Raw genomic sequence first — 27,659 nt, forward strand, 5'->3', positions numbered from 1 at the left:
CGCGCTTATAAACCCAGGGTCCACTACTTTCAGTCCAACCTGAAGTCCCAGCCCACTTTGGCTTGCCACGCACTAGCAGCATAGAAATAGAGAACTAGAAAGCACTAGACCTACAGATCTATCTTAGAAGTGTCTGCAAATCTGTTAAATTAACATGGAAAGAAATACTTAGTGAAAAAATATCATACCAACTCAGTTTTATTTAGGTTTGCACTTAACAAGACATAGCGAAAACAAAACTCCACATTTTAATCAAATAAGAAAGTAAAAACAAAAAATCATTTAAATAATTGTTAATTTAGAAAAAGTTGCTCAAACACCCCTTTGATGCACAGTCCTAGTTTGTGTTTTATAAAAACGTATCAATTTATAACAGCATAAAATGAAAAAGCGACTTTCTACTCAGTGCAAATGAATGTTTCTACCTACCAGTTCGTCTAGACTATTTTAACACAGTATATATATCTGCAGGCTTTTCTTTAAAGCGTTCTGTCTGATTGTTGGTTATTAATTAAGCTAGTGTATAGCACAAGTTAATATTGTCTGATAACATGCTGTTGACATGTTTCCTCATGGTGGTGTGTGTGTGTGTGTGTGTGTGTGTGTGTGTGTGTGTGTGTGTGTGTGTGTGTGTGTGTGTGTGTGTGTGTGTGTGTGTGTGTGTGTGTGTGTACAGTGATAACAGAATCTCTGTCTGTTAGAACTGAAGGTCTACACACACATGTTCCTAGCTGAGCTAGTAACTCTCTTACACTGATCTTCCCTTTCTCCTCTCCTCTCCGTCTATCTGTCTTTCTATCCCTTTCTCCTGTCTTTGTCCCAGACTCACACAAACCTCAAGCTGTCCAACATCAGACCAGTTGGTTGAGACGCTGGTTGCTTGGTTACAATACCGCTACATCACAGCTGTTTGTAACATTCCATTTGTAGTAGCAGCTGTAGCGATTGGCTGCTGAAAGCTCTGCTTGTAGTAACAGTTTTTCTGATTGGCTGCTGAATGCTCTGTTTTGCAGTTATAGCTGTAGTGATTGGCTGCCCGATGGTTCACTTCCTGCGTTGATAGAAGAGGACGTAGGCCTGAGCAGACTGCAGTTGGTTCTCTGATATAGGAGTCACACTGAACGAACGAGAGAGAAAGAGAGATTAACAAGAAACCAGCAATGTATTGAATATGCATTCTAAGCTGTTTGCTACAATGTTGAAACCACCTAACGTGATGCAGTAGCAGTGTGTATAATGTTTTTATTTAACCAGGCAAGTCAGTTAAAGAACACATTTTTATTTTCAATAACTGGTCTAGGAACAGTCGGTTAACTGCCTTGTTCAGGAGCAGAACGACAGATTATTACCGTGTCAGCTCAAGGATTCGACCTAGCAACAAGTCCAACGCTCTAACCACTAGTCTACCTGCCGCCCCTCCACTAACCACTAGTCTACCTGCCGCCCCTCCACTAACCACTAGGCTACCTGCCGCCCCTCCACTAACCACTAGGCTACCTGCCGCCCCTCCGCTCTAACCACTAGGCTACCCTGACACCCCTACGCTCTAACCACTAGGCTACCCTGACACCCCTCCACTCTAACCACTAGGCTACCTGCCTCCCCTCCACTAACCACTAGGCTACCTGCCGCCCCTCCGCTCTAACCACTAGGCTACCCTGCCACCCCTACGCTCTAACCACTAGGCTACCTGCCGCCCCTCCACTCTAACCACTAGGCTACCTGCCGCCCCTCCACTAACCACTAGTCTACCTGCCTCCCCTCCACTAACCACTAGGCTACCTGCAGCCCCTCCACTAACCACTAGTCTACCTGCCGCCCCTCCACTAACCACTAGGCTACCTGCCGCCCCTCCGCTCTAACCACTAGGCTACCCTGCCGCCCCTACGCTCTAACCACTAGGCTACCCTGCCACCCCTACGCTCTAACCACTAGGCTACCTGCCGCCCCTACGCTCTAACCACTAGGCTACCTGCCGCCCCTACGCTCTAACCACTAGGCTACCTGCCTCCCCTCCACTAACCACTAGGCTACCCTGTCGCCCCTCCACTCTAACCACTAGGCTACCCTGCCGCCCCTCCACTCTAACCACTAGGCTACCCTGCCGCCCCTCCACTCTAACCACTAGGCTACCTGCCGCCCCTCCACTCTAACCACTAGGCTACCTGCCGCCCGTCCACTCTAACCACTAGGCTACCTGCCGCCCGTCCACTCTAACCACTAGGCTACCTGCCGCCCCTCCACTCTAACCACTAGGCTACCTGCCGCCCCTCCACTCTAACCACTAGGCCACCCTGCCGCCCCTCCACTCTAACCACTAGGCCACCCTGCCGCCCCTCCACTCTAACCACTAGGCCACCCTGCCGCCCCTCCACTCTAACCACTAGGCTACCTGTGGCCCCTCCACTCTAACCACTAGTCTACCTGCCGCCCCTCCTCTCTAACCACTAGTCTACCTGCCGCCCCTCCACTCTAACCACTAGGCTACCTGCCGCCCCTCCACTCTAACCACTAGGCTACCTGCCGCCCCTCCACTCTAACCACTAGGCTACCTGCCGCCCCTCCACTAACCACTAGGCTACCTGCCGCCCCTCCACTCTAACCACTAGGCTACCTGCCGCCCCTCCACTAACCACTAGGCTACCTGCCGCCCCTCCACTAACCACTAGGCTACCTGCCGCCCCTCCACTCTAACCACTAGGCTACCCTGCCACCCCTCCACTCTAACCACTAGGCTACCTGCCGCCCCTCCGCTCTAACCACTAGGCTACCCTGCCACCCCTACGCTCTAACCACTAGGCTACCTGCCGCCCCTCCACTCTAACCACTAGGCTACCTGCCGCCCCTCCACTAACCACTAGTCTACCTGCCTCCCCTCCACTAACCACTAGTCTACCTGCCTCCCCTCCACTCTAACCACTAGGCTACCCTGCCGCCCCTCCACTCTAACCACTAGGCTACCCTGCCGCCCCTCCACTCTAACCACTAGGCTACCTGCCGCCCCTCCACTCTAACCACTAGGCTACCTGCCGCCCCTCCACTCTAACCACTAGGCTACCTGCCGCCCCTCCACTCTAACCACTAGGCTACCTGCCGCCCCTCCACTCTAACCACTAGGCTACCTGCCGCCCCTCCACTCTAACCACTAGGCTACCTGCCGCCCCTCCACTCTAACCACTAGGCTACCTGCCGCCCCTCCACTCTAACCACTAGGCTACCTGACGCCCCTCCACTCTAACCACTAGGCTACCTGACGCCCCTCCACTCTAACCACTAGGCTACCTGACGCCCCTCCACTAACCACTAGGCTACCTGCCGCCCCTCCACTCTAACCACTAGGCTACCTGCCGCCCCTCCACTAACCACTAGGCTACCTGCCGCCCCTCCACTAACCACTAGGCTACCTGTGGCCCCTCCACTAACCACTAGGCTACCTGCCGCCCCTCCACTCTAACCACTAGGCTACCTGCCGCCCCTCCACTAACCACTAGGCTACCTGCCGCCCCTCCACTAACCACTAGGCTACCTGTGGCCCCTCCACTCTAACCACTAGGCTACCTGCCGCCCCTCCGCTCTAACCACTAGGCTACCTGCCGCCCCTCCGCTCTAACCACTAGGCTACCTGCCGCCCATCCGCTCTAACCACTAGGCTACCTGCCGCCCCTCCGCTCTAACCACTAGGCTACCTGCCGCCCCTCCGCTCTAACCACTAGGCTACCTGCCGCCCCTCCGCTCTAACCACTAGGCTACCTGCCGCCCCTCCGCTCTAACCACTAGGCTACCTGCCGCCCCTCCACTCTAACCACTAGGCTACCTGCCGCCCCTCCACTCTAACCACTAGGCCACCCTGCCGCCCCTCCACTCTAACCACTAGGCTACCTGCGGCCCCTCCACTCTAACCACTAGGCTACCTGCGGCCCCTCCACTCTAACCACTAGGCTACCTGCCACCCCTCCACTCTAACCACTAGGCTACCTGCCTCCCCTCCACTAACCACTAGGCTACCCTGCCACCCCTACGCTCTAACCACTAGGCTACCTGCCGCCCCTCCACTCTAACCACAAGGCTACCTGCCTCCCCTTCACTAACCACTAGGCTACCCTGTCGCCCCTCCACTCTAACCACTAGGCTACCCTGCCGCCCCTCCACTCTAACCACTAGGCTACCCTGCCGCCCCTCCACTCTAACCACTAGGCTACCTGCCGCCCCTCCACTCTAACCACTAGGCTACCTGCCGCCCCTCCACTCTAACCACTAGTCTACCTGCCGCCCCTCCACTCTAACCACTAGGCTACCTGCCGCCCCTCCACTCTAACCACTAGGCTACCTGCCGCCCCTCCACTCTAACCACTAGGCTACCTGCCGCCCCTCCACTCTAACCACTAGGCTACCTGCCACCCCTCCACTCTAACCACTAGGCTACCTGCCGCCCCTCCACTAACCACTAGGCTACCTGCCGCCCCTCCACTCTAACCACTAGGCTACCTGCCACCCCTCCACTCTAGCCACTAGGCTACCTGCTGGTTACTAGTCCAACACTCTAACCACTAGGCTACCTGCCGCCCCTCCACTAACCACTAGGCTACCTGTGGCCCCTCCACTCTAACCACTAGGCTACCTGCCGCCCCTCCACTCTAACCACTAGGCTACCTGCCGCCCCTCCACTCTAACCACTAGGCTACCTGCCGCCCCTCCACTCTAACCACTAGGCTACCTGCCGCCCCTCCGCTCTAACCACTAGGCTACCTGCCACCCCTACGCTCTAACCACTAGGCTACCCTGCCACCCCTACGCTCTAACCACTAGGCTACCTGCCGCCCCTCCACTCTAACCACAAGGCTACCTGCCTCCCCTTCACTAACCACTAGGCTACCCTGTCGCCCCTCCACTCTAACCACTAGGCTACCTGCCGCCCCTCCACTCTAACCACAAGGCTACCTGCCTCCCCTTCACTAACCACTAGTCTACCTGCCGCCCCTCCACTCTAACCACTAGGCTACCTGCCGCCCCTCCACTCTAACCACTAGGCTACCTGCCGCCCCTCCACTCTAACCACTAGGCTACCTGCCGCCCCTCCACTCTAACCACTAGGCTACCTGCCGCCCCTCCACTCTAACCACTAGGCTACCTGCCGCCCCTCCACTCTAACCACTAGGCTACCTGCCGCCCCTCCACTATAACGACTAGGCTACCTGCCGCCCCTCCACTCTAACCACTAGGCTACCTGCCGCCCCTCCACTAACCACTAGGCTACCTGCCGCCCCTCCACTCTAACCACTAGGCTACCCGTGGCCCCTCCACTCTAACCACTAGGCTACCCGTGGCCCCTCCACTCTAACCACTAGGCTACCTGCCCCCTCTACACTCTAACCACTAGGCTACCTGCCGCCCCTCCACTCTAACCACTAGGCTACCCGTGGCCCCTCCACTCTAACCACTAGTCTACCTGCCGCCTCCACTCTAACCACTAGTCTACCTGCCGCCCCTCCACTCTAACCACTAGGCTACCTGCCGCCCCTCCACTCTAACCACTAGGCTACCTGCCTCCCCTCCACTCTAACCACTAGGCTACCTGCCGCCCCTCCTCTCTAACCACTAGGCTACCCTGCCGACCCTCCACTCTAACCACTAGGCTACCTGCCGCCCCTCCACTCTAACCACTAGGCTACGTGACACCCATCCACTCTAACCACTAGGCTACCTGCCGCCCCTCCACTCTAACCACTAGGCTACCTGTCGCCCCTCCACTCTAACCACTAGGCTACCTGCCGTCCCTCCACTAACCACTAGGCTACCTGCCGCCCCTCCACTCTAACCACTAGGCTACCTGCCGCCCCTCCACTCTAACCACTAGGCTACCTGCCGCCCCTCCACTCTAACCACTAGGCTACCTGCCGCCCCTCCACTCTAACCACTAGGCTACCTGCCGCCCCTCCACTCTAACCACTAGTCTACCTGCCGCCCCTCCTCTCTAACCACTAGTCTACCTGCCGCCCCTCCACTCTAACCACTAGGCTACCTGCCGCCCCTCCACTCTAACCACTAGGCTACCTGCCGCCCCTCCACTCTAACCACTAGGCTACCTGCCGCCCCTCCACTCTAACCACTAGGCTACCTGCCGCCCCTCCACTCTAACCACTAGGCTACCTGCCGCCCCTCCACTAACCACTAGGCTACCTGCCGCCCCTCCACTCTAACCACTAGGCTACCTGCCGCCCCTCCACTAACCACTAGGCTACCTGCCGCCCCTCCACTAACCACTAGGCTACCTGTGGCCCCTCCACTCTAACTACTAGGCTACCTGCCGCCCCTCCGCTCTAACCACTAGGCTACCTGCCGCCCCTCCGCTCTAACCACTAGGCTACCTGCCGCCCCTCCGCTCTAACCACTAGGCTACCTGCCGCCCCTCCGCTCTAACCACTAGGCTACCTGCCGCCCCTCCGCTCTAACCACTAGGCTACCTGCCGCCCCTCCGCTCTAACCACTAGGCTACCTGCCGCCCCTCCGCTCTAACACTAGTCTACCTGCCGCCCCTCCGCTCTAACCACTAGGCTACCCTGCCGCCCCTACGCTCTAACCACTAGGCTACCTGCCTCCCCTCCAATAACCACTAGGCTACCCTGTCGCCCCTCCACTCTAACCACTAGGCTACCCTGCCGCCCCTCCACTCTAACCACTAGGCTACCTGCCGCCCCTCCACTCTAACCACTAGGCTACCTGCCGCCCCTCCACTCTAACCACTAGGCTACCTGCCGCCCCTCCACTCTAACCACTAGGCTACCTGCCGCCCCTCCACTCTAACCACTAGGCTACCTGCCGCCCCTCCACTCTAACCACTAGGCTACCTGCGGCCCCTCCACTCTAACCACTAGGCTACCTGCGGCCCCTCCACTCTAACCTCTAGGCTACCTGCCGCCCCTCCACTCTAACCACTAGGCTACCTGCCTCCCCTCCACTAACCACTAGGCTACCCTGCCACCCGTACGCTCTAACCACTAGGCTACCTGCCGCCCCTCCACTCTAACCACAAGGCTACCTGCCTCCCCTTCACTAACCACTAGGCTACCCTGTCGCCCCTCCACTCTAACCACTAGGCTACCCTGCCGCCCCTCCACTCTAACCACTAGGCTACCCTGCCGCCCCTCCACTCTAACCACTAGGCTACCTGCCGCCCCTCCACTCTAACCACTAGTCTACCTGCCGCCCCTCCACTCTAACCACTAGGCTACCTGCCGCCCCTCCACTCTAACCACTAGGCTACCTGCCGCCCCTCCACTCTAACCACTAGGCTACCTGCCACCCCTCCACTCTAGCCACTAGGCTACCTGCTGGTTACTAGTCCAACACTCTAACCACTAGGCTACCTGCCGCCCCTCCACTAACCACTAGGCTACCTGTGGCCCCTCCACTCTAACCACTAGGCTACCTGCCGCCCCTCCACTCTAACCACTAGGCTACCTGCCGCCCCTCCACTCTAACCACTAGGCTACCTGCCGCCCCTCCACTCTAACCACTAGGCTACCTGCCTCCCCTCCACTAACCACTAGGCTACCCTGCCACCCCTACGCTCTAACCACTAGGCTACCTGCCGCCCCTCCACTCTAACCACAAGGCTACCTGCCTCCCCTTCACTAACCACTAGGCTACCCTGTCGCCCCTCCACTCTAACCACTAGGCTACCTGCCGCCCCTCCACTCTAACCACTAGGCTACCTGCGGCCCCTCCACTCTAACCACTAGGCTACCTGCGGCCGCTCCACTCTAACCACTAGTCTACCTGCCTCCCCTCCACTCTAACCACTAGTCTACCTGCCGCCCCTCCACTCTAACCACTAGGCTACCTGCCGCCCCTCCACTCTAACCACTAGGCTACCTGCCGCCCCTCCACTATAACCACTAGGCTACCTGCCGCCCCTCCACTCTAACCACTAGGCTACCTGCCGCCCCTCCACTCTAACCACTAGGCTACCTGCCGCCCCTCCACTCTAACCACTAGGCTACCTGCCGCCCCTCCACTCTAACCACTAGTCTACCTGCCGCCCCTCCACTCTAACCACTAGGCTACCTGCCGCCCCTCCACTCTAACCACTAGGCTACCTGCCGCCCCTCCACTCTAACCACTAGGCTACCTGCCGCCCCTCCACTCTAACCACTAGGCTACCTGCCTCCCCTCCACTCTAACCACTAGGCTACCTGCCGCCCCTCCTCTCTAACCACTAGGCTACCCTGCCAACCCTCCACTCTAACCACTAGGCTACCTGCCGCCCCTCCACTCTAACCACTAGGCTACGTGACGCCCCTCCACTCTAGCCACTAGGCTACCTGCCGCCCCTCCACTCTAACCACTAGGCTACCTGCCGCCCCTCCACTCTAACCACTAGGCTACGTGACACCCCTCCACTCTAACCACTAGGCTACCTGCCGCCCCTCCACTCTAACCACTAGTCTACCTGCCGCCCCTCCACTCTAACCACTAGGCTACCTGCCGTCCCTCCACTAACCACTAGGCTACCTGCCGCTCCTCCACTCTAACCACTAGGCTACCTGCCGCCCCTCCACTCTAACCACTAGGCTACCTGCCGCCCCTCCACTCTAACCACTAGGCTACCTGCCGCCCCTCCACTCTAACCACTAGGCTACCTGCCGTCCCTCCACTAACCACTAGGCTACCTGCCGCCCCTCCACTCTAACCACTAGGCTACCTGCCGCCCCTCCACTCTAACCACTAGGCTACCTGCCGCCCCTCCACTCTAACCACTAGGCTACCTGCCGCCCCTCCACTCTAACCACTAGGCTACCTGCCGCCCCTCCACTCTAACCACTAGGCTACCTGCCGCCCCTCCACTCTAACCACTAGGCTACCTGCCGCCCCTCCACTCTAACCACTAGGCTACCTGCCGCCCCTCCACTCTAACCACTAGGCTACCTGCCGCCCCTCCACTCTAACCACTAGGCTACCTGCCGCCCCTCCACTAACCACTAGGCTACCTGCCGCCCCTCCACTAACCACTAGGCTACCTGCCGCCCCTCCACTCTAACCACTAGGCTACCTGCCGCCCCTCCACTAACCACTAGGCTACCTGCCGCCCCTCCACTCTAACCACTAGGCTACCTGCCGCCCCTCCACTCTAACCACTAGGCTACCCGTGGCCCCTCCACTCTAACCACTAGGCTACCTGCCCCCTCTACACTCTAACCACTAGGCTACCTGCCGCCCCTCCACTCTAACCACTAGGCTACCCGCGGCCCCTCCACTCTAACCACTAGTCTACCTGCCGCCTCCACTCTAACCACTAGTCTACCTGCCGCCCCTCCACTCTAACCACTAGGCTACCTGCCGCCCCTCCACTCTAACCACTAGGCTACCTGCCTCCCCTCCACTCTAACCACTAGGCTACCTGCCGCCCCTCCTCTCTAACCACTAGGCTACCCTGCCAACCCTCCACTCTAACCACTAGGCTACCTGCCGCCCCTCCACTCTAACCACTAGGCTACGTGACGCCCCTCCACTCTAACCACTAGGCTACCTGCCGCCCCTCCACTCTAACCACTAGGCTACCTGCCGCCCCTCCACTCTAACCACTAGGCTACGTGACACCCCTCCACTCTAACCACTAGGCTACCTGCCGCCCCTCCACTCTAACCACTAGTCTACCTGCCGCCCCTCCACTCTAACCACTAGGCTACCTGCCGTCCCTCCACTAACCACTAGGCTACCTGCCGCCCCTCCACTCTAACCACTAGGCTACCTGCCGCCCCTCCACTCTAACCACTAGGCTACCTGCCGCCCCTCCACTCTAACCACTAGGCTACCTGCCGCCCCTCCACTCTAACCACTAGGCTACCTGCCGCCCCTCCACTCTAACCACTAGGCTACCTGCCGCCCCTCCACTCTAACCACTAGGCTACCTGCCGCCCCTCCACTCTAACCACTAGGCTACCTGCCGCCCCTCCACTTTAACCACTAGGCTACCTGCCGCCCCTCCACTTTAACCACTAGGCTACCTGCCGCCCCTCCACTCTAACCACTAGGCTACCTGCCGCCCCTCCACTCTAACCACTAGGCTACCTGCCGCCCCTCCACTCTAACCACTAGGCTACCTGCCGCCCCTCCACTCTAACCACTAGGCTACCTGCCGCCCCTCCACTCTAACCACTAGGCTACCTGCCGCCCCTCCACTCTAACCACTAGGCTACCTGCCACCCCTCCACTCTAACCACTAGGCTACCTGCCACCCCTCCACTCTAACCACTAGGCTACCTGCTGGTTACAAGTCCAACGCTCTAACCACTAGGCTACCTGCCGCCCCTCCACTCTAACCACTAGTCTACCTGCCGTCCCTTCACTCTAACCACTAGTCTACCTGCCTCCCCTCCACTCTAACCACTAGTCTACCTGCCGCCCCTCCACTCTAACCACTAGGCTACCTGCCGCCCCTCCACTCTAACCACTAGGCTACCTGCCGCCCCTCCACTCTAACCACTAGGCTACCTGCCGCCCCTCCACTCTAACCACTAGGCTACCTGCCGCCCCTCCACTATAACCACTAGGCTACCTGCCGCCCCTCCACTCTAACCACTAGGCTACCTGCCGCCCCTCCACTCTAACCACTAGGCTACCTGCCGCCCCTCCACTCTAACCACTAGGCTACCTGCCGCCCCTCCACTCTAACCACTAGGCTACCTGCCGCCCCTCCACTCTAACCACTAGGCTACCTGCCGCCCCTCCACTCTAACCACTAGGCTACCTGCCGCCCCTCCACTCTAACCACTAGGCTACCTGCCGCCCCTCCACTCTAACCACTAGGCTACCTGCCGCCCCTCCACTCTAACCACTAGGCTACCTGCCGCCCCTCCACTCTAACCACTAGGCTACCTGCCGCCCCTCCACTCTAACCACTAGGCTACCTGCCGCCCCTCCACTCTAACCACTAGGCTACCTGCCGCCCCTCCACTCTAACCACTAGGCTACCTGCGGCCGCTCCACTCTAACCACTAGTCTACCTGCCTCCCCTCCACTCTAACCACTAGTCTACCTGCCGCCCCTCCACTCTAACCACTAGGCTACCTGCCGCCCCTCCACTCTAACCACTAGGCTACCTGCCGCCCCTCCACTATAACCACTAGGCTACCTGCCGCCCCTCCACTCTAACCACTAGGCTACCTGCCGCCCCTCCACTCTAACCACTAGGCTACCTGCCGCCCCTCCACTCTAACCACTAGGCTACCTGCCGCCCCTCCACTCTAACCACTAGTCTACCTGCCGCCCCTCCACTCTAACCACTAGGCTACCTGCCGCCCCTCCACTCTAACCACTAGGCTACCTGCCGCCCCTCCACTCTAACCACTAGGCTACCTGCCGCCCCTCCACTCTAACCACTAGGCTACCTGCCTCCCCTCCACTCTAACCACTAGGCTACCTGCCGCCCCTCCTCTCTAACCACTAGGCTACCCTGCCAACCCTCCACTCTAACCACTAGGCTACCTGCCGCCCCTCCACTCTAACCACTAGGCTACGTGACGCCCCTCCACTCTAGCCACTAGGCTACCTGCCGCCCCTCCACTCTAACCACTAGGCTACCTGCCGCCCCTCCACTCTAACCACTAGGCTACGTGACACCCCTCCACTCTAACCACTAGGCTACCTGCCGCCCCTCCACTCTAACCACTAGTCTACCTGCCGCCCCTCCACTCTAACCACTAGGCTACCTGCCGTCCCTCCACTAACCACTAGGCTACCTGCCGCTCCTCCACTCTAACCACTAGGCTACCTGCCGCCCCTCCACTCTAACCACTAGGCTACCTGCCGCCCCTCCACTCTAACCACTAGGCTACCTGCCGCCCCTCCACTCTAACCACTAGGCTACCTGCCGTCCCTCCACTAACCACTAGGCTACCTGCCGCCCCTCCACTCTAACCACTAGGCTACCTGCCGCCCCTCCACTCTAACCACTAGGCTACCTGCCGCCCCTCCACTCTAACCACTAGGCTACCTGCCGCCCCTCCACTCTAACCACTAGGCTACCTGCCGCCCCTCCACTCTAACCACTAGGCTACCTGCCGCCCCTCCACTCTAACCACTAGGCTACCTGCCGCCCCTCCACTCTAACCACTAGGCTACCTGCCGCCCCTCCACTCTAACCACTAGGCTACCTGCCGCCCCTCCACTCTAACCACTAGGCTACCTGCCGCCCCTCCACTAACCACTAGGCTACCTGCCGCCCCTCCACTAACCACTAGGCTACCTGCCGCCCCTCCACTCTAACCACTAGGCTACCTGCCGCCCCTCCACTAACCACTAGGCTACCTGCCGCCCCTCCACTCTAACCACTAGGCTACCTGCCGCCCCTCCACTCTAACCACTAGGCTACCCGCGGCCCCTCCACTCTAACCACTAGTCTACCCGCCGCCTCCACTCTAACCACTAGTCTACCTGCCGCCCCTCCACTCTAACCACTAGGCTACCTGCCGCCCCTCCACTCTAACCACTAGGCTACCTGCCTCCCCTCCACTCTAACCACTAGGCTACCTGCCGCCCCTCCTCTCTAACCACTAGGCTACCCTGCCAACCCTCCACTCTAACCACTAGGCTACCTGCCGCCCCTCCACTCTAACCACTAGGCTACGTGACGCCCCTCCACTCTAACCACTAGGCTACCTGCCGCCCCTCCACTCTAACCACTAGGCTACCTGCCGCCCCTCCACTCTAACCACTAGGCTACGTGACACCCCTCCACTCTAACCACTAGGCTACCTGCCGCCCCTCCACTCTAACCACTAGTCTACCTGCCGCCCCTCCACTCTAACCACTAGGCTACCTGCCGTCCCTCCACTAACCACTAGGCTACCTGCCGCCCCTCCACTCTAACCACTAGGCTACCTGCCGCCCCTCCACTCTAACCACTAGGCTACCTGCCGCCCCTCCACTCTAACCACTAGGCTACCTGCCGCCCCTCCACTCTAACCACTAGGCTACCTGCCGCCCCTCCACTCTAACCACTAGGCTACCTGCCGCCCCTCCACTCTAACCACTAGGCTACCTGCCGCCCCTCCACTTTAACCACTAGGCTACCTGCCGCCCCTCCACTTTAACCACTAGGCTACCTGCCGCCCCTCCACTCTAACCACTAGGCTACCTGCCGCCCCTCCACTCTAACCACTAGGCTACCTGCCGCCCCTCCACTCTAACCACTAGGCTACCTGCCGCCCCTCCACTCTAACCACTAGGCTACCTGCCGCCCCTCCACTCTAACCACTAGGCTACCTGCCGCCCCTCCACTCTAACCACTAGGCTACCTGCCACCCCTCCACTCTAACCACTAGGCTACCTGCCACCCCTCCACTCTAACCACTAGGCTACCTGCTGGTTACAAGTCCAACGCTCTAACCACTAGGCTACCTGCCGCCCCTCCACTCTAACCACTAGTCTACCTGCCGTCCCTTCACTCTAACCACTAGTCTACCTGCCTCCCCTCCACTCTAACCACTAGTCTACCTGCCGCCCCTCCACTCTAACCACTAGGCTACCTGCCGCCCCTCCACTCTAACCACTAGGCTACCTGCCGCCCCTCCACTCTAACCACTAGGCTACCTGCCGCCCCTCCACTCTAACCACTAGGCTACCTGCCGCCCCTCCACTCTAACCACTAGGCTACCTGCCACCCCTCCACTCTAACCACTAGGCTACCTGCCACCCCTCCACTCTAACCACTAGGCTACCTGCTGGTTACAAGTCCAACACTCTAACCACTAGGCTACCTGCCGCCCCTCCACTCTAACCACTAGTCTACCTGCCGTCCCTTCACTCTAACCACTAGTCTACCTGCCTCCCCTCCACTCTAACCACTAGTCTACCTGCCGCCCCTCCACTCTAACCACTAGGCTACCTGCCGCCCCTCCACTCTAACCACTAGGCTACCTGCCGCCCCTCCACTCTAACCACTAGGCTACCTGCCGCCCCTCCACTCTAACCACTAGGCTACCTGCCGCCCCTCCACTATAACCACTAGGCTACCTGCCGCCCCTCCACTCTAACCACTAGGCTACCTGCCGCCCCTCCACTCTAACCACTAGGCTACCTGCCGCCCCTCCACTCTAACCACTAGGCTACCTGCCGCCCCTCCACTCTAACCACTAGGCTACCTGCCGCCCCTCCACTCTAACCACTAGGCTACCTGCCGCCCCTCCACTCTAACCACTAGGCTACCTGCCGCCCCTCCACTCTAACCACTAGGCTACCTGCCGCCCCTCCACTCTAACCACTAGGCTACCTGCCGCCCCTCCACTCTAACCACTAGGCTACCTGCCGCCCCTCCACTCTAACCACTAGGCTACCTGCCGCCCCTCCACTCTAACCACTAGGCTACCTGCCGCCCCTCCACTCTAACCACTAGGCTACCTGCCGCCCCTCCACTCTAACCACTAGGCTACCTGCCGCCCCTCCACTCTAACCACTAGGCTACCTGCCGCCCCTCCACTCTAACCACTAGGCTACCTGCCGCCCCTCCACTCTAACCACTAGGCTACCTGCCGCCCCTCCACTCTAACCACTAGGCTACCTGCCGCCCCTCCACTCTAACCACTAGGCTACCTGCCGCCCCTCCACTCTAACCACTAGGCTACCTGCCGCCCCTCCACTCTAACCACTAGGCTACCTGCCGCCCCTCCACTCTAACCACTAGGCTACCTGCCGCCCCTCCACTCTAACCACTAGGCTACCTGCCGCCCCTCCACTCTAACCACTAGGCTACCTGCCGCCCCTCCACTCTAACCACTAGGCTACCTGCCGCCCCTCCACTCTAACCACTAGGCTACCTGCCGCCCCTCCACTCTAACCACTAGGCTACCTGCCGCCCCTCCACTCTAACCACTAGGCTACCTGCCGCCCCTCCACTCTAACCACTAGGCTACCTGCCGCCCCTCCACTCTAACCACTAGGCTACCTGCCGCCCCTCCACTCTAACCACTAGGCTACCTGCCGCCCCTCCACTCTAACCACTAGGCTACCTGCCGCCCCTCCACTCTAACCACTAGGCTACCTGCCGCCCCTCCACTCTAACCACTAGGCTACCTGCCGCCCCTCCACTCTAACCACTAGGCTACCTGCCGCCCCTCCACTCTAACCACTAGGCTACCTGCCGCCCCTCCACTCTAACCACTAGGCTACCTGCCGCCCCTCCACTCTAACCACTAGGCTACCTGCCGCCCCTCCACTCTAACCACTAGTCTACCTGCCGCCCCTCCACTCTAACCACTAGTCTACCTGCCTCCCCTCCACTCTAACCACTAGTCTACCTGCCTCCCCTCCACTCTAACCAGTAGGCTACCTGCCGCCCCTCCACTCTAACCACTAGGCTACCTGCCGCCCCTCCTCTCTAACCACTAGGCTACCTGCCGCCCCTCCACTCTAACCACTAGTCTACCTGCCGCCCCTCCACTCTAACCACTAGTCTACCTGCCTCCCCTCCACTCTAACCAGTAGGCTACCTGCCGCCCCTCCACTCTAACCACTAGGCTACCTGCCGCCCCTCCTCTCTAACCACTAGTCTACCTGCCGCCCCTCCTCTCTAACCACTAGTCTACCTGCCTCCCCTCCACTCTAACCACTAGTCTACCTGCCGCCCCTCCACTCTAACCACTAGGCTACCTGCCGCCCCTCCTCTCTAACCACTAGTCTACCTGCCGCCCCTCCTCTCTAACCACTAGTCTACCTGCCTCCCCTCCACTCTAACCACTAGTCTACCTGCCTCCCCTCCACTCTAACCAGTAGGCTACCTGCCGCCCCTCCTCTCTAACCACTAGGCTACCTGCCGCCCCTCCTCTCTAACCACTAGGCTACCTGCCGCCCCTCCTCTCTAACCACTAGTCTACCTGCCGCCCCTCCTCTCTAACCACTAGTCTACCTGCCTCCCCTCCACTCTAACCACTAGGCTACCTGCCGCCCCTCCACTCTAACCACTAGTCTACCTGCCGCCCCTCCACTCTAACCACTAGGCTACCTGCCGCCCCTCCACTCTAACCACTAGGCTACCTGCCGCCCCTCCACTCTAACCACTAGGCTACCTGCCGCCCCTCCACTCTAACCACTAGGCTACCTGCCGCCCCTCCACTCTAACCACTAGGCTACCTGCCGCCCCTCCACTCTAACCACTAGGCTACCTGCCGCCCCTCCACTCTAACCACTAGGCTACCTGCCGCCCCTCCACTCTAACCACTAGGCTACCTGCCGCCCCTCCACTCTAACCACTAGTCTACCTGCCGCCCCTCCACTCTAACCACTAGTCTACCTGCCGCCCCTCCACTCTAACCACTAGGCTACCTGCCGCCCCTCCACTCTAACCACTAGGCTACCTGCCGCCCCTCCACTCTAACCACTAGTCTACCTGCCGTCCCTCCACTCTAACCACTAGTCTACCTGCCTCCCCTCCACTCTAACCAGTAGGCTACCTGCCGCCCCTCCACTCTAACCACTAGGCTACCTGCCGCCCCTCCTCTCTAACCACTAGGCTACCTGCCGCCCCTCCTCTCTAACCACTAGGCTACCTGCCGCCCCTCCACTCTAACCACTAGTCTACCTGCCGCCCCTCCACTCTAACCACTAGTCTACCTGCCTCCCCTCCACTCTAACCAGTAGGCTACCTGCCGCCCCTCCACTCTAACCACTAGGCTACCTGCCGCCCCTCCACTCTAACCACTAGGCTACCTGCCGCCCCTCCTCTCTAACCACTAGTCTACCTGCCGCCCCTCCTCTCTAACCACTAGTCTACCTGCCTCCCCTCCACTCTAACCACTAGTCTACCTGCCGCCCCTCCACTCTAACCACTAGGCTACCTGCCGCCCCTCCACTCTAACCACTAGTCTACCTGCCTCCCCTCCTCTCTAACCACTAGTCTACCTGCCTCCCCTCCACTCTAACCACTAGTCTACCTGCCTCCCCTCCACTCTAACCAGTAGGCTACCTGCCGCCCCTCCACTCTAACCACTAGGCTACCTGCCGCCCCTCCTCTCTAACCACTAGTCTACCTGCCGCCCCTCCTCTCTAACCACTAGTCTACCTGCCTCCCCTCCACTCTAACCACTAGGCTACCTGCCGCCCCTCCACTCTAACCACTAGTCTACCTGCCGCCCCTCCACTCTAACCACTAGGCTACCTGTCGCCCCTCCACTCTAACCACTATGCTACCTGCCGCCCCTCCACTCTAACCACTAGGCTACCTGCCGCCCCTCCACTCTAACCACTAGGCTACCTGCCGCCCCTCCACTCTAACCACTAGGCTACCTGCCGCCCCTCCACTCTAACCACTAGGCTACCTGCCGCCCCTCCACTCTAACCACTAGGCTACCTGCCGCCCCTCCACTCTAACCACTAGGCTACCTGCCGCCCCTCCACTCTAACCACTAGGCTACCTGCCGCCCCTCCACTCTAACCACTAGGCTACCTGCCGCCCCTCCACTCTAACCACTAGGCTACCTGCCGCCCCTCCACTCTAACCACTAGGCTACCTGCCGCCCCTCCACTCTAACCACTAGGCTACCTGCCGCCCCTCCACTCTAACCACTAGGCTACCTGCCGCCCCTCCACTCTAACCACTAGTCTACCTGCCGCCCCTCCACTCTAACCACTAGTCTACCTGCCGCCCCTCCACTCTAACCACTAGTCTACCTGCCGCCCCTCCACTCTAACCACTAGTCTACCTGCCGCCCCTCCACTCTAACCACTAGTCTACCTGCCGCCCCTCCACTCTAACCACTAGTCTACCTGCCGCCCCTCCACTCTAACCACTAGGCTACCTGCCGCCCCGGGTGTGAAAGGGTGTGAGAACCTGCGTCTGCGCGTCACTGACCAGGAGTCGTTGTAGCAGCACCATCCCGATCCGTCGTCCTCCAGGCAACAGGCTGTGTAGTGGCCCATGTTGACAGTCCCACTGTGGTTACACACGGCATACAGATCATACAGCACAGGACCTGGGGACACGGGAGACGGGAGAGGGAGACGGGAGAAGGAGACGGGAGAAGGAGACGGGAGAAGGAGACGGGAGAAGGAGACGGGAGAGAGACACGGGAGAGAGACACGGGAGGGAGACACGGGAGGGAGACACGGGATGGAGACACGGGATGGAGACACGGGATGGAGACACGGGATGGAGACACGGGATGGAGACGGAAGGAGACACGGGAGGGACACGGGAGACGGGAGAGGGAGACGGGAGAGGGAGACGGGAGAAGGAGACGGGAGAAGGAGACGGGAGAAGGAGACGGGAGAAGGAGACGGGAGAAGGAGACGGGAGAAGGAGACGGGAGAAGGAGACGGGAGAAGGAGACGGGAGAGAGACACGGGAGAGAGACACGGGAGAGAGACACGGGAGAGAGACACGGGAGAGAGACACGGGATGGAGACGGAAGGAGACACGGGAGGGACACGGGAGACGGGAGAGGGAGACGGGAGAAGGAGACGGGAGAAGGAGACGGGAGAAGGAGACGGGAGAAGGAGACGGGAGAAGGAGACGGGAGAAGGAGACGGGAGAGAGACACGGGAGAGAGACACGGGAGAGAGACACGGGAGAGAGACACGGGAGAGAGACACGGGAGAGAGACACGGGAGAGAGACACGGGAGAGAGACACGGGAGAGAGACACGGGAGAGAGACACGGGAGAGAGACACGGGAGAGAGACACGGGAGAGAGACACGGGAGAGAGACACGGGAGAGAGACACGGGGGAGAGACACGGGATGGACACGGGATGGACACGGGATGGACACGGGATGGACACGGGATGGACACGGGATGGACACGGGATGGAGACACGGGATGGAGACGGAAGGAGACGGAAGGAGACGGGAGAGACACGGGAGGGACACGGGAGGGACACGGGAGGGACACGGGAGGGACACGGGAGGGTCATCATCTAGCTTATGGATACATGAATACACACACAAATACAAATGTCTCAGGAGAGAATGAGAGTGATCAGAAAGGAGAGAGACAGAGGTAATGAGAGATATAAAGATGGAGAGAGAGAGAGGAGGGAGCGATAGAAAGATGGGAGGAAGACAGAGGTAATGGGATATATAAAGATGGAGAGAGAGGGAGGAGGGAGACGGAGATACAGTATAAAGACAGATGCACAGAGTGCTCTCTCCATGACTGACCAGGTGAATTTTGATGCCACCTGTTAAAACCACTTGAAAATCAGTGTAGACGAAGGGGAGGAGACAGGTTAAAGATTTTTAAGCCTTGAGACATGGATTGGGTATGTGTGCCATTCAGAGGGTGAATGTGTAAGACCAAATATTTAAGTGCCTTTGAACAGGGTAGGGTAGTAGGTGCCAAGGCTAACCGGTTTGTGTCAAGAACTGCAACGCTGCTGGGTTTTTCACACTCGGTTTCCCGTGTATGAAGAATGGTTCACCACCCAAAGGACATCTAGCCAACTTAGTACAACTGTGGGAAGCGTTGGAGTCAACGAGGGCCAGCATTCCTGTGGAACACTTGACACCTTGTAGAGTTCATCAACCACTGAATTGGGGCTGTTCTGAGGGCAAAAGGGGGTGCAACGTAATATTAGGAAGGTGTTCCTAATCTTTTGTACGAGAGACAGAGGGAGAGAGACAGAGGGAGAGAGAGAGAGAGACAGAGAGGGAGACAGATGGAGAGAGACAGAGAGAGAGAGAGAGAGACAGAGGGAGAGAGAGAGACAGAGGGAGAGAGAGAGACAGAGAGAGAGAGAGAGAGAGAGAGAGAGAGAGAGAGAGAGAGAGAGAGAGAGAGAGAGAGAGAGAGAGAGAGAGAGAGAGAGAGAGAGAGAGAGAGAGAGACAGAGAGAGAGACAGAGAGAGAGACAGAGAGAGACAGAGAGAGAGACAGAGAGAGAGACAGAGACAGAGAGGGAGAGACAGAAGGAGAGAGACAGAGAGAGAGACAGAGAGAGAGACAGAGAGAGAGAGAGACAGAGGGAGAGAGAGAGAGAGAGAGAGAGACACAGAGAGACACAGAGAGACAGAGAGACAGACAAAGAGAGAGAGAGAGAGACAAAGAGGGAGAGACAGAAGGAGAGAGAGAGAGGGAGGGAGAGAGATGACAGAGATGGAGAGAGAGAGAGAGAGAGCGAGAGAGAGAGAGAGAGATTACCACAGTCGACCGGTCCGTAGGGCCCCATATCCAGGCTTGTCAGAGGGAAGGAGACACACACTGTACTCTTGCACACCATGTACCGCGACATGGCAAACCGGTTCAGATCTATTACACTGTTGTTAAGGTCTTCCACGTCACCATTACTGCAGGTGAGGTAGGTAGATGAGGAAGTGTTGCTAAGTTAGCGTTACTAAGGATACGCATGACGATGACCTGTGGGAATCTCTGGATGGTCAGTCTCTTGGTGCTCTCTGTACGTCTGTTACACCGCTCACACATCTGCAACACACACACACACACACGTTTGAAATTCACACTGAATGGAAGAACAATGGCACAGGCATAGGATTTTGATATTCCAATCTCCATCCATGAATACTGTCCTTCTCAATGGTTTTACTCTCAGAGAAAAACAATCAGACCTCATGTTCAAAAACTTGTAAAATAATTTCAAATAATTTTGAGTGTTTGTTTGAGTTTGCCAATGGGCCCTAACCTAATGGGTGGGGTTTGAAGTTTTGGGACCTTTCTATTGGTTTATTAAGCCTGGCCAGCTCTCACAGGCATAAAGATCAAGTATTTAAAATGAACTTTCAAGGTCTAAACAGTGTCTTCCGTAAGTACATGGAGTAGCCAGCCAGGGAGTTCAAGGCTGGGGAGGTACAGAGGCCCCCTGACATTTAATTTTGTTGCAGAAGGAGCTCTATGATGCCGTCCTTCCGGTACATTCCAATGCCTCGATTCCAACCCGAAATACACAGATCAATTATTGAATACTTTAACAACTTTCCCTCTCAGATTAGTCAAAATAAGTAAAGAATTCAATAGAAAGACATGACTTTGCAATTAAAATGACTGAAAATGTATGAATTCAGCGTGTTGTAAGTTGTTATGGCTATCGTCTCATGGGGTGGGCAACTCCTCGGGGGTCGGATTGGTGTCACACTTCTTGTCCATCCCTAACAATAGGTCATCTCTGATAGGTCATCTCTGATAGGTCATCTCTGATAGGTCATCTCTGATAGGTCATCTCTGATAGGTCATCTCTGATAGGTCATCTCTGATAGGTCATCTCTGATAGGTCATCTCTCGGGAAAAGTGGGGGTGTCGAAAGGAACAATATAAATAGAATTATAAGACTTTGCTAGGTAAACTGTGTTGTTGTTTGTGTCACACTGCTTTGCTTTATCTTGGCCAGGTCGCAGTTGTAAATGAGAACTTGTTCTCAACTAGCCTACCTGGTTAAATAAAGGTGTTCTCAACTGGCCTACCTGGTTAAATAAAGGTGTTCTCAACTGGCCTACCTGGTTAAATAAAGGTGTTCTCAACTGGCCTACCTAGTTAAATAAAGGTGTTCTCAACTAGCCTACCTGGTTAAATAAAGGTGTTCTCAACTAGCCTACCTGGTTAAATAAAGGTGTTCTCAACTAGCCTACCTGGTTAAATAAAGGTGTTCTCCACTAGTCTACCTGGTTAAATAAAGGTGTTCTCAACTGGCCTACCTGGTTAAATAAAGGTGTTCTCAACTGGTCTACCTGGTTAAATAAAGGTGTTCTCAACTAGCCTACCTGGTTAAATAAAGGTGTTCTCCACTAGCCTACCTGGTTAAATAAAGGTGTTCTCAACTGGTCTACCTGGTTAAATAAAGGTGTTCTCAACTGGCCTACCTGGTTAAATAAAGGTGTTCTCAACAGGCCTACCTGGTTAAATAAAGGTGTTCTCAACTAGTCTACCTGGTTAAATAAAGGTGTTCTCAACTGGTCTACCTGGTTAAATAAAGGTGTTCTCAACTAGCCTACCTGGTTAAATAAAGGTGTTCTCAACTGGTCTACCTGGTTAAATAAAGGTGTTCTCAACTAGCCTACCTGGTTAAATAAAGGTGTTCTCAACTAGCCTACCTGGTTAAATAAAGGTGTTCTCAACTGGCCTACCTGGTTAAATAAAGGTGTTCTCCACTAGCCTACCTGGTTAAATAAAGGTGTTCTCAACTGGCCTACCTGGTTAAATAAAGGTGTTCTCAACTAGCCTACCTGGTTAAATAAAGGTGTTCTCAACTAGTCTACCTGGTTAAATAAAGGTGTTCTCAACTAGCCTACCTGGTTAAATAAAGGTGAAATAAAATAATAAAAATGGGGGTTTCGAGAGAGCCACTCAAGACGCTGTTTAGGTTATCGTACGCTAGTCATGGTCTGGAACGTTCCCTTACCGGTAGCCGCGTCTGGAACGTTCCCTTACCGGTAGCCGCGTCTGGAACGTTCCCTTACCGGTAGCCGCGTCTGGAACGTTCCCTTACCGGTAGCCGCGTCTGGAACGTTCCCTTACCGGTAGCCATGACTTCTCCTTATATGGCTCCTTTGGAAACCCCCACTTCTCCTTATATGGTTCCTTTGGAAACCCCCACTTCTCCTTATATGGTTCCTTTGGAAACCCCCACTTCTCCTTATATGGTTCCTTTGGAAACCCCCACTTCTCCTTATATGGTTCCTTTGGAAACCCCCACTTCGCCTTATATGGTTCGAGAGACGACGGACCCGAGAGACGACGGCCCCGAGAGACGCCGGCCCCGAGAGACGACGGCCCCGGGAGACGACGGCCCCGGGAGACGACGGCCCCGGGAGACGACGGCCCCGGGAGACGACGGCCCCGGGAGACGACGTCAACAGCAGGACCCTATTGCTTTGTTCCCAAACAACCCAACTCATCAGGCTACAAGTCGCTTTAGCGGTCACCGGCAGGTCTCGATAAGGCCTTCGAATACTAGGAAAATACAAACAAGATATTTGGTTTACTGTCTCGATGAGATACCATGGACATATGTTGTTTGAGATTTATGAATAGCAAAGGGATTTAGGAGATCGACTTTAGTCAGTCGGTCTAATTAATGAAGTGGAAAAAGTCGCCGGCTGTTATCGGGCTGTTTAGTACTTCTGGGAAAACACAGTGCTGTCTTACGGGTGCGTTCTCCTCGTCCAGCTTCTCTTCCTGTGTGAACAGATCAAGACACTCCCTCAGAGACCCGTCCCCTGCTGCACTCCTCTTAGGGATGGGTAGAGACAGGTCACAGAAGACGTCGAAGCAGGTGGAGTAGTGGGAACACACGGAGCAGTGGAGGGAACTACGTAGCTGACCTGTAAACAGATCTGAGAGAGACACTGGTCTACTACTGTTGCGTTAACTTATTGTTGTTCTGATTAATATTGTTGTTGTAGTTGTTGTTAATGGTAATCCCATGTCCACTACTACTATTATTATTACTGTTGGTCCCACCATTTATTTATATATAAATATATATATATATATTTTGTATATATATACATATATATTTTATTTTTCGATATGTATACTTTGACAATGTAAGTAATAATGAACTTGCCATGTCAATAAAGTCAATTGAATTGATTTGAATTGAGAGAGGAGTAGATTATGATAATAATAAACTCATCTTAAGAAATAAAGGACACAATACTGTGATGTGATCAGCAACTCCAAATCTCTTCACGCTCACCTACGATCTTACTGTCGTCCCTCACCAGGTGTCTCTTCCACATGGCAGACGCCTGCTCGTCAATCCTGAGAGAGAGGTAGGGAAAGAAAAAATGGGGGGGGGGGGGGGGGGGGGGGACAGAGAAAAAGAGAGAGCGAGTTAGAAAGAGGGTGGGACGTTTATATTCAGGACTAGAGGTTGAATCTGGCCTCAGTAGGTCATGAGGTGGTCTTTGGTGCATTTTGACCCTTCCCTGTCTCTGTACCTGACTGTGGTGCATTTGGGTTCAGGCTCCAGGCTGGTGAGCCGAACGTACGGCCGACGGTTGATCTCACAGTGAAGCCTGTCCAATAGGAACCTCAGAAACTCCTGAGCATCCTGTTGACTGAGAGGAAGTAGAGATGTTCTCACTGCTTTACATTACTTTCGCACGTGCACACACACACACACGACCGACTCTATTCTTTTGGGAGCCCTAGACGAGATTTGGTCTTTAAAGATATTTTTGTTTTAAAGTTAATTTCCTTTAATTCTACACATTTTTCCATTGGGCAGAGAGAACATTTAGCAATTTTATAACTAATTATATGCAAATCTAATAATTTTGCCATGGGGCTAATAAATGTCAGTTTTTCAGATAAATTTCCTGAGGTTTTACACATTCTGCCATGGTGTGGGAGAATCGTTTTTTAATTCTACAAAATGTTCCATGACTTAATCCATGTCATTATGATATCTGAGTGAAAGTGACTAACCAAATCAAATGGGGGGCCCTCTGAAGGTCAGGCCCCCTGGGCACGTGCCCTTCATGCCCGAGCGGTAATTCGGTAATGATTACTACTAGTTTAGATAGCTAATTGTTAGCTAGCGGCCAGCTAGCATGGGCTAATTGAGTGACTGTCCGTGACTGACAGAAGAGGAGAACTGATGATGCACAACTACACCTTGTATTACTCAAAATGCCGAACAGTAAGTTGTGACTAGACTGATTCACTTATGCCCAGGGCCGGCCCTGCACACACCTACCTGTATCTGCTGAAGTATGGATTCACTTATGCCCAGGGCCGGCCCTGCACACACCTACCTGTATCCGCTGAAGTAAGGTACGGCGTCTTTGAAGACGCTGTAGAACTTCCCAGGATTCACTTCTGTGTTATGGTTTTCTTCGTTCACATCCCAGAGACCCAACAGCACCTGGGAGAACGCTGGGTGGGAGAGGTTAGAGGTTAGAGAACAGAAACGCTGGGTGGGAGAGGTTAGAGGTCAGAGAACAGAAACGCTGGGTGGGAGAGGTTAGAGGTTAGAGGTCAGAGAACAGAAACGCTGGGTGGGAGAGGTTAGAGGTTAGAGGTTAGAGAACAGAAACGCTGGGTGGGAGAGGTTAGAGGTCAGAGAACAGAAACGCTGGGTGGGAGAGGTCAGAGGTTAGAGAACAGAAACGCTGGGTGGGAGAGGTCAGAGGTTAGAGAACAGAAACGCTGGGTGGGAGAGGTTAGAGGTTAGAGAACAGAAACGCTGGGTGGGAGAGGTTAGAGGTTAGAGGTTAGAGAACAGAAACGCTGGGTGGGAGAGGTCAGAGGTTAGAGGTTAGAGAACAGAAACGCTGGGTGGGAGAGGTTAGAGGTTAGAGGTTAGAGAACAGAAACGCTGGGTGGGAGAGGTTAGAGGTTAGAGGTTAGAGGTCAGAGAACAGAAACGCTGGGTGGGAGAGGTTAGAGGTTAGAGAACAGAAACGCTGGGTGGGAGAGGTTAGAGAACAGAAACGCTGGGTGGGAGAGGTTAGAGGTTAGAGGTTAGAGAACAGAAACGCTGGGTGGGAGAGGTTAGAGGTCAGAGAACAGAAACGCTGGGTGGGAGAGGTTAGAGGTCAGAGAACAGAAACGCTGGGTGGGAGAGGTTAGAGGTTAGAGGTTAGAGAACAGAAACGCTGGGTGGGAGAGGTTAGAGGTTAGAGGTTAGAGAACAGAAACGCTGGGTGGGAGAGGTTAGAGGTTAGAGGTCAGAGAACAGAAACGCTGGGTGGGAGAGGTTAGAGGTCAGAGAACAGAAACGCTGGGTGGGAGAGGTTAAAGGTTAGAGGTCAGAGAACAGAAACGCTGGGTGGGAGAGGTTAAAGGTTAGAGGTCAGAGAACAGAAACGCTGGGTGGGAGAGGTCAGAGGTTAGAGAACAGAAACGCTGGGTGGGAGAGGTTAGAGGTTAGAGGTTAGAGAACAGAAACGCTGGGGGGGAGAGGTTAGAGGTCAGAGAACAGAAACGCTGGGTGGGAGAGGTTAGAGGTCAGAGAACAGAAACGCTGGGTGGGAGAGGTTAGAGGTCAGAGAACAGAAACGCTGGGTGGGAGAGGTTAGAGGTTAGAGAACAGAAACGCTGGGTGGGAGAGGTTAGAGGTTAGAGAACAGAAACGCTGGGGGGGAGAGGTTAGAGGTCAGAGAACAGAAACGCTGGGTGGGAGAGGTTAGAGGTCAGAGAACAGAAACGCTGGGTGGGAGAGGTTAGAGGTCAGAGAACAGAAACGCTGGGTGGGAGAGGTTAGAGGTTAGAGAACAGAAACGCTGGGTGGGAGAGGTTAGAGGTCAGAGAACAGAAACGCTGGGTGGGAGAGGTTAGAGGTCAGAGAACAGAAACGCTGGGTGGGAGAGGTTAGAGGTCAGAGAACAGAAACGCTGGGTGGGAGAGGTTAGAGGTCAGAGAACAGAAACGCTGGGTGGGAGAGGTTAGAGGTCAGAGAACAGAAACGCTGGGTGGGAGAGATTAGAGGTCAGAGAACAGAAACGCTGGGTGGGAGAGGTTAGAGGTCAGAGAACAGAAACGCTGGGTGGGAGAGGTTAGAGGTCAGAGAACAGAAACGCTGGGTGGGAGAGGTTAGAGGTTAGAGGTTAGAGAACAGAAACGCTGGGTGGGAGAGGTTAGAGGTTAGAGGTTAGAGAACAGAAACGCTGGGTGGGAGAGGTTAGAGGTTAGAGAACAGAAACGCTGGGTGGGAGAGGTTAGAGGTTAGAGAACAGAAACGCTGGGTGGGAGAGGTTAGAGGTCAGAGAACAGAAACGCTGGGTGGGAGAGGTTAGAGGTTAGAGGTTAGAGAACAGAAACGCTGGGTGGGAGAGGTTAGAGGTTAGAGGTCAGAGAACAGAAACGCTGGGTGGGAGAGGTTAGAGGTTAGAGGTTAGAGAACAGAAACGCTGGGTGGGAGAGGTTAGAGGTTAGAGGTTAGAGAACAGAAACGCTGGGTGGGAGAGGTTAGAGGTTAGAGGTTAGAGAACAGAAACGCTGGGTGGGAGAGGTTAGAGGTCAGAGAACAGAAACGCTGGGTGGGAGAGGTTAGAGGTTAGAGAACAGAAACGCTGGGTGGGAGAGGTCAGAGGTTAGAGGTTAGAGAACAGAAACGCTGGGTGGGAGAGGTCAGAGGTTAGAGGTTAGAGAACAGAAACGCTGGGTGGGAGAGGTTAGAGGTTAGAGGTTAGAGAACAGAAACGCTGGGTGGGAGAGGTCAGAGGTCAGAGAACAGAAACGCTGGGTGGGAGAGGTTAGAGGTTAGAGAACAGAAACGCTGGGTGGGAGAGGTTAGAGGTTAGAGAACAGAAACGCTGGGTGGGAGAGGTTAGAGGTTAGAGGTTAGAGAACAGAAACGCTGGGTGGGAGAGGTTAGAGGTTAGAGGTTAGAGAACAGAAACGCTGGGTGGGAGAGGTTAGAGGTTAGAGAACAGAAACGCTGGGTGGGAGAGGTTAGAGGGTAGAGGTCAGAGAACAGAAACGCTGGGTGGGAGAGGTTAGAGGTTAGAGAACAGAAACGCTGGGTGGGAGAGGTTAGAGGTTAGAGGTTAGAGAACAGAAACGCTGGGTGGGAGAGGTTAGAGGTCAGAGAACAGAAACGCTGGGTGGGAGAGGTTAGAGGTTAGAGAACAGAAACGCTGGGTGGGAGAGGTTAGAGGTTAGAGAACAGAAACGCTGGGTGGGAGAGGTTAGAGGTCAGAGAACAGAAACGCTGGTTGGGAGAGGTTAGAGGTTAGAGGTCAGAGAACAGAAACGCTGGGTGGGAGAGGTTA

The 27,659-nt window shown here is 55.9% G+C and overlaps 1 protein-coding gene across 1 annotated transcript in view; it reads right to left on the minus strand.

Moving 5' to 3' along the window:
• Window positions 1–238: 238 nt before the first annotated feature.
• usp21 (ubiquitin specific peptidase 21) overlaps window positions 239–27,659 on the minus strand; it is a 42,385-nt gene continuing 14,964 nt past the window's right edge. The window contains exons 4-11 of the mRNA XM_055930648.1: window positions 24,699–24,819; window positions 23,880–23,999; window positions 23,636–23,700; window positions 23,083–23,270; window positions 20,331–20,409; window positions 20,128–20,235; window positions 17,843–17,963; window positions 239–1,117 (exon numbers count right to left, since the gene is read on the minus strand). Of these exons, the coding sequence (XP_055786623.1) occupies window positions 1,045–1,117; window positions 17,843–17,963; window positions 20,128–20,235; window positions 20,331–20,409; window positions 23,083–23,270; window positions 23,636–23,700; window positions 23,880–23,999; window positions 24,699–24,819 (875 nt within the window). The 3' untranslated portion in view covers window positions 239–1,044. The remainder of the gene's footprint in view (window positions 1,118–17,842; window positions 17,964–20,127; window positions 20,236–20,330; window positions 20,410–23,082; window positions 23,271–23,635; window positions 23,701–23,879; window positions 24,000–24,698; window positions 24,820–27,659) is intronic.

This window comes from Salvelinus fontinalis, chromosome 8 (assembly GCF_029448725.1).
Source record: "Salvelinus fontinalis isolate EN_2023a chromosome 8, ASM2944872v1, whole genome shotgun sequence".
NCBI classification, from domain to species: domain Eukaryota; kingdom Metazoa; phylum Chordata; class Actinopteri; order Salmoniformes; family Salmonidae; genus Salvelinus; species Salvelinus fontinalis.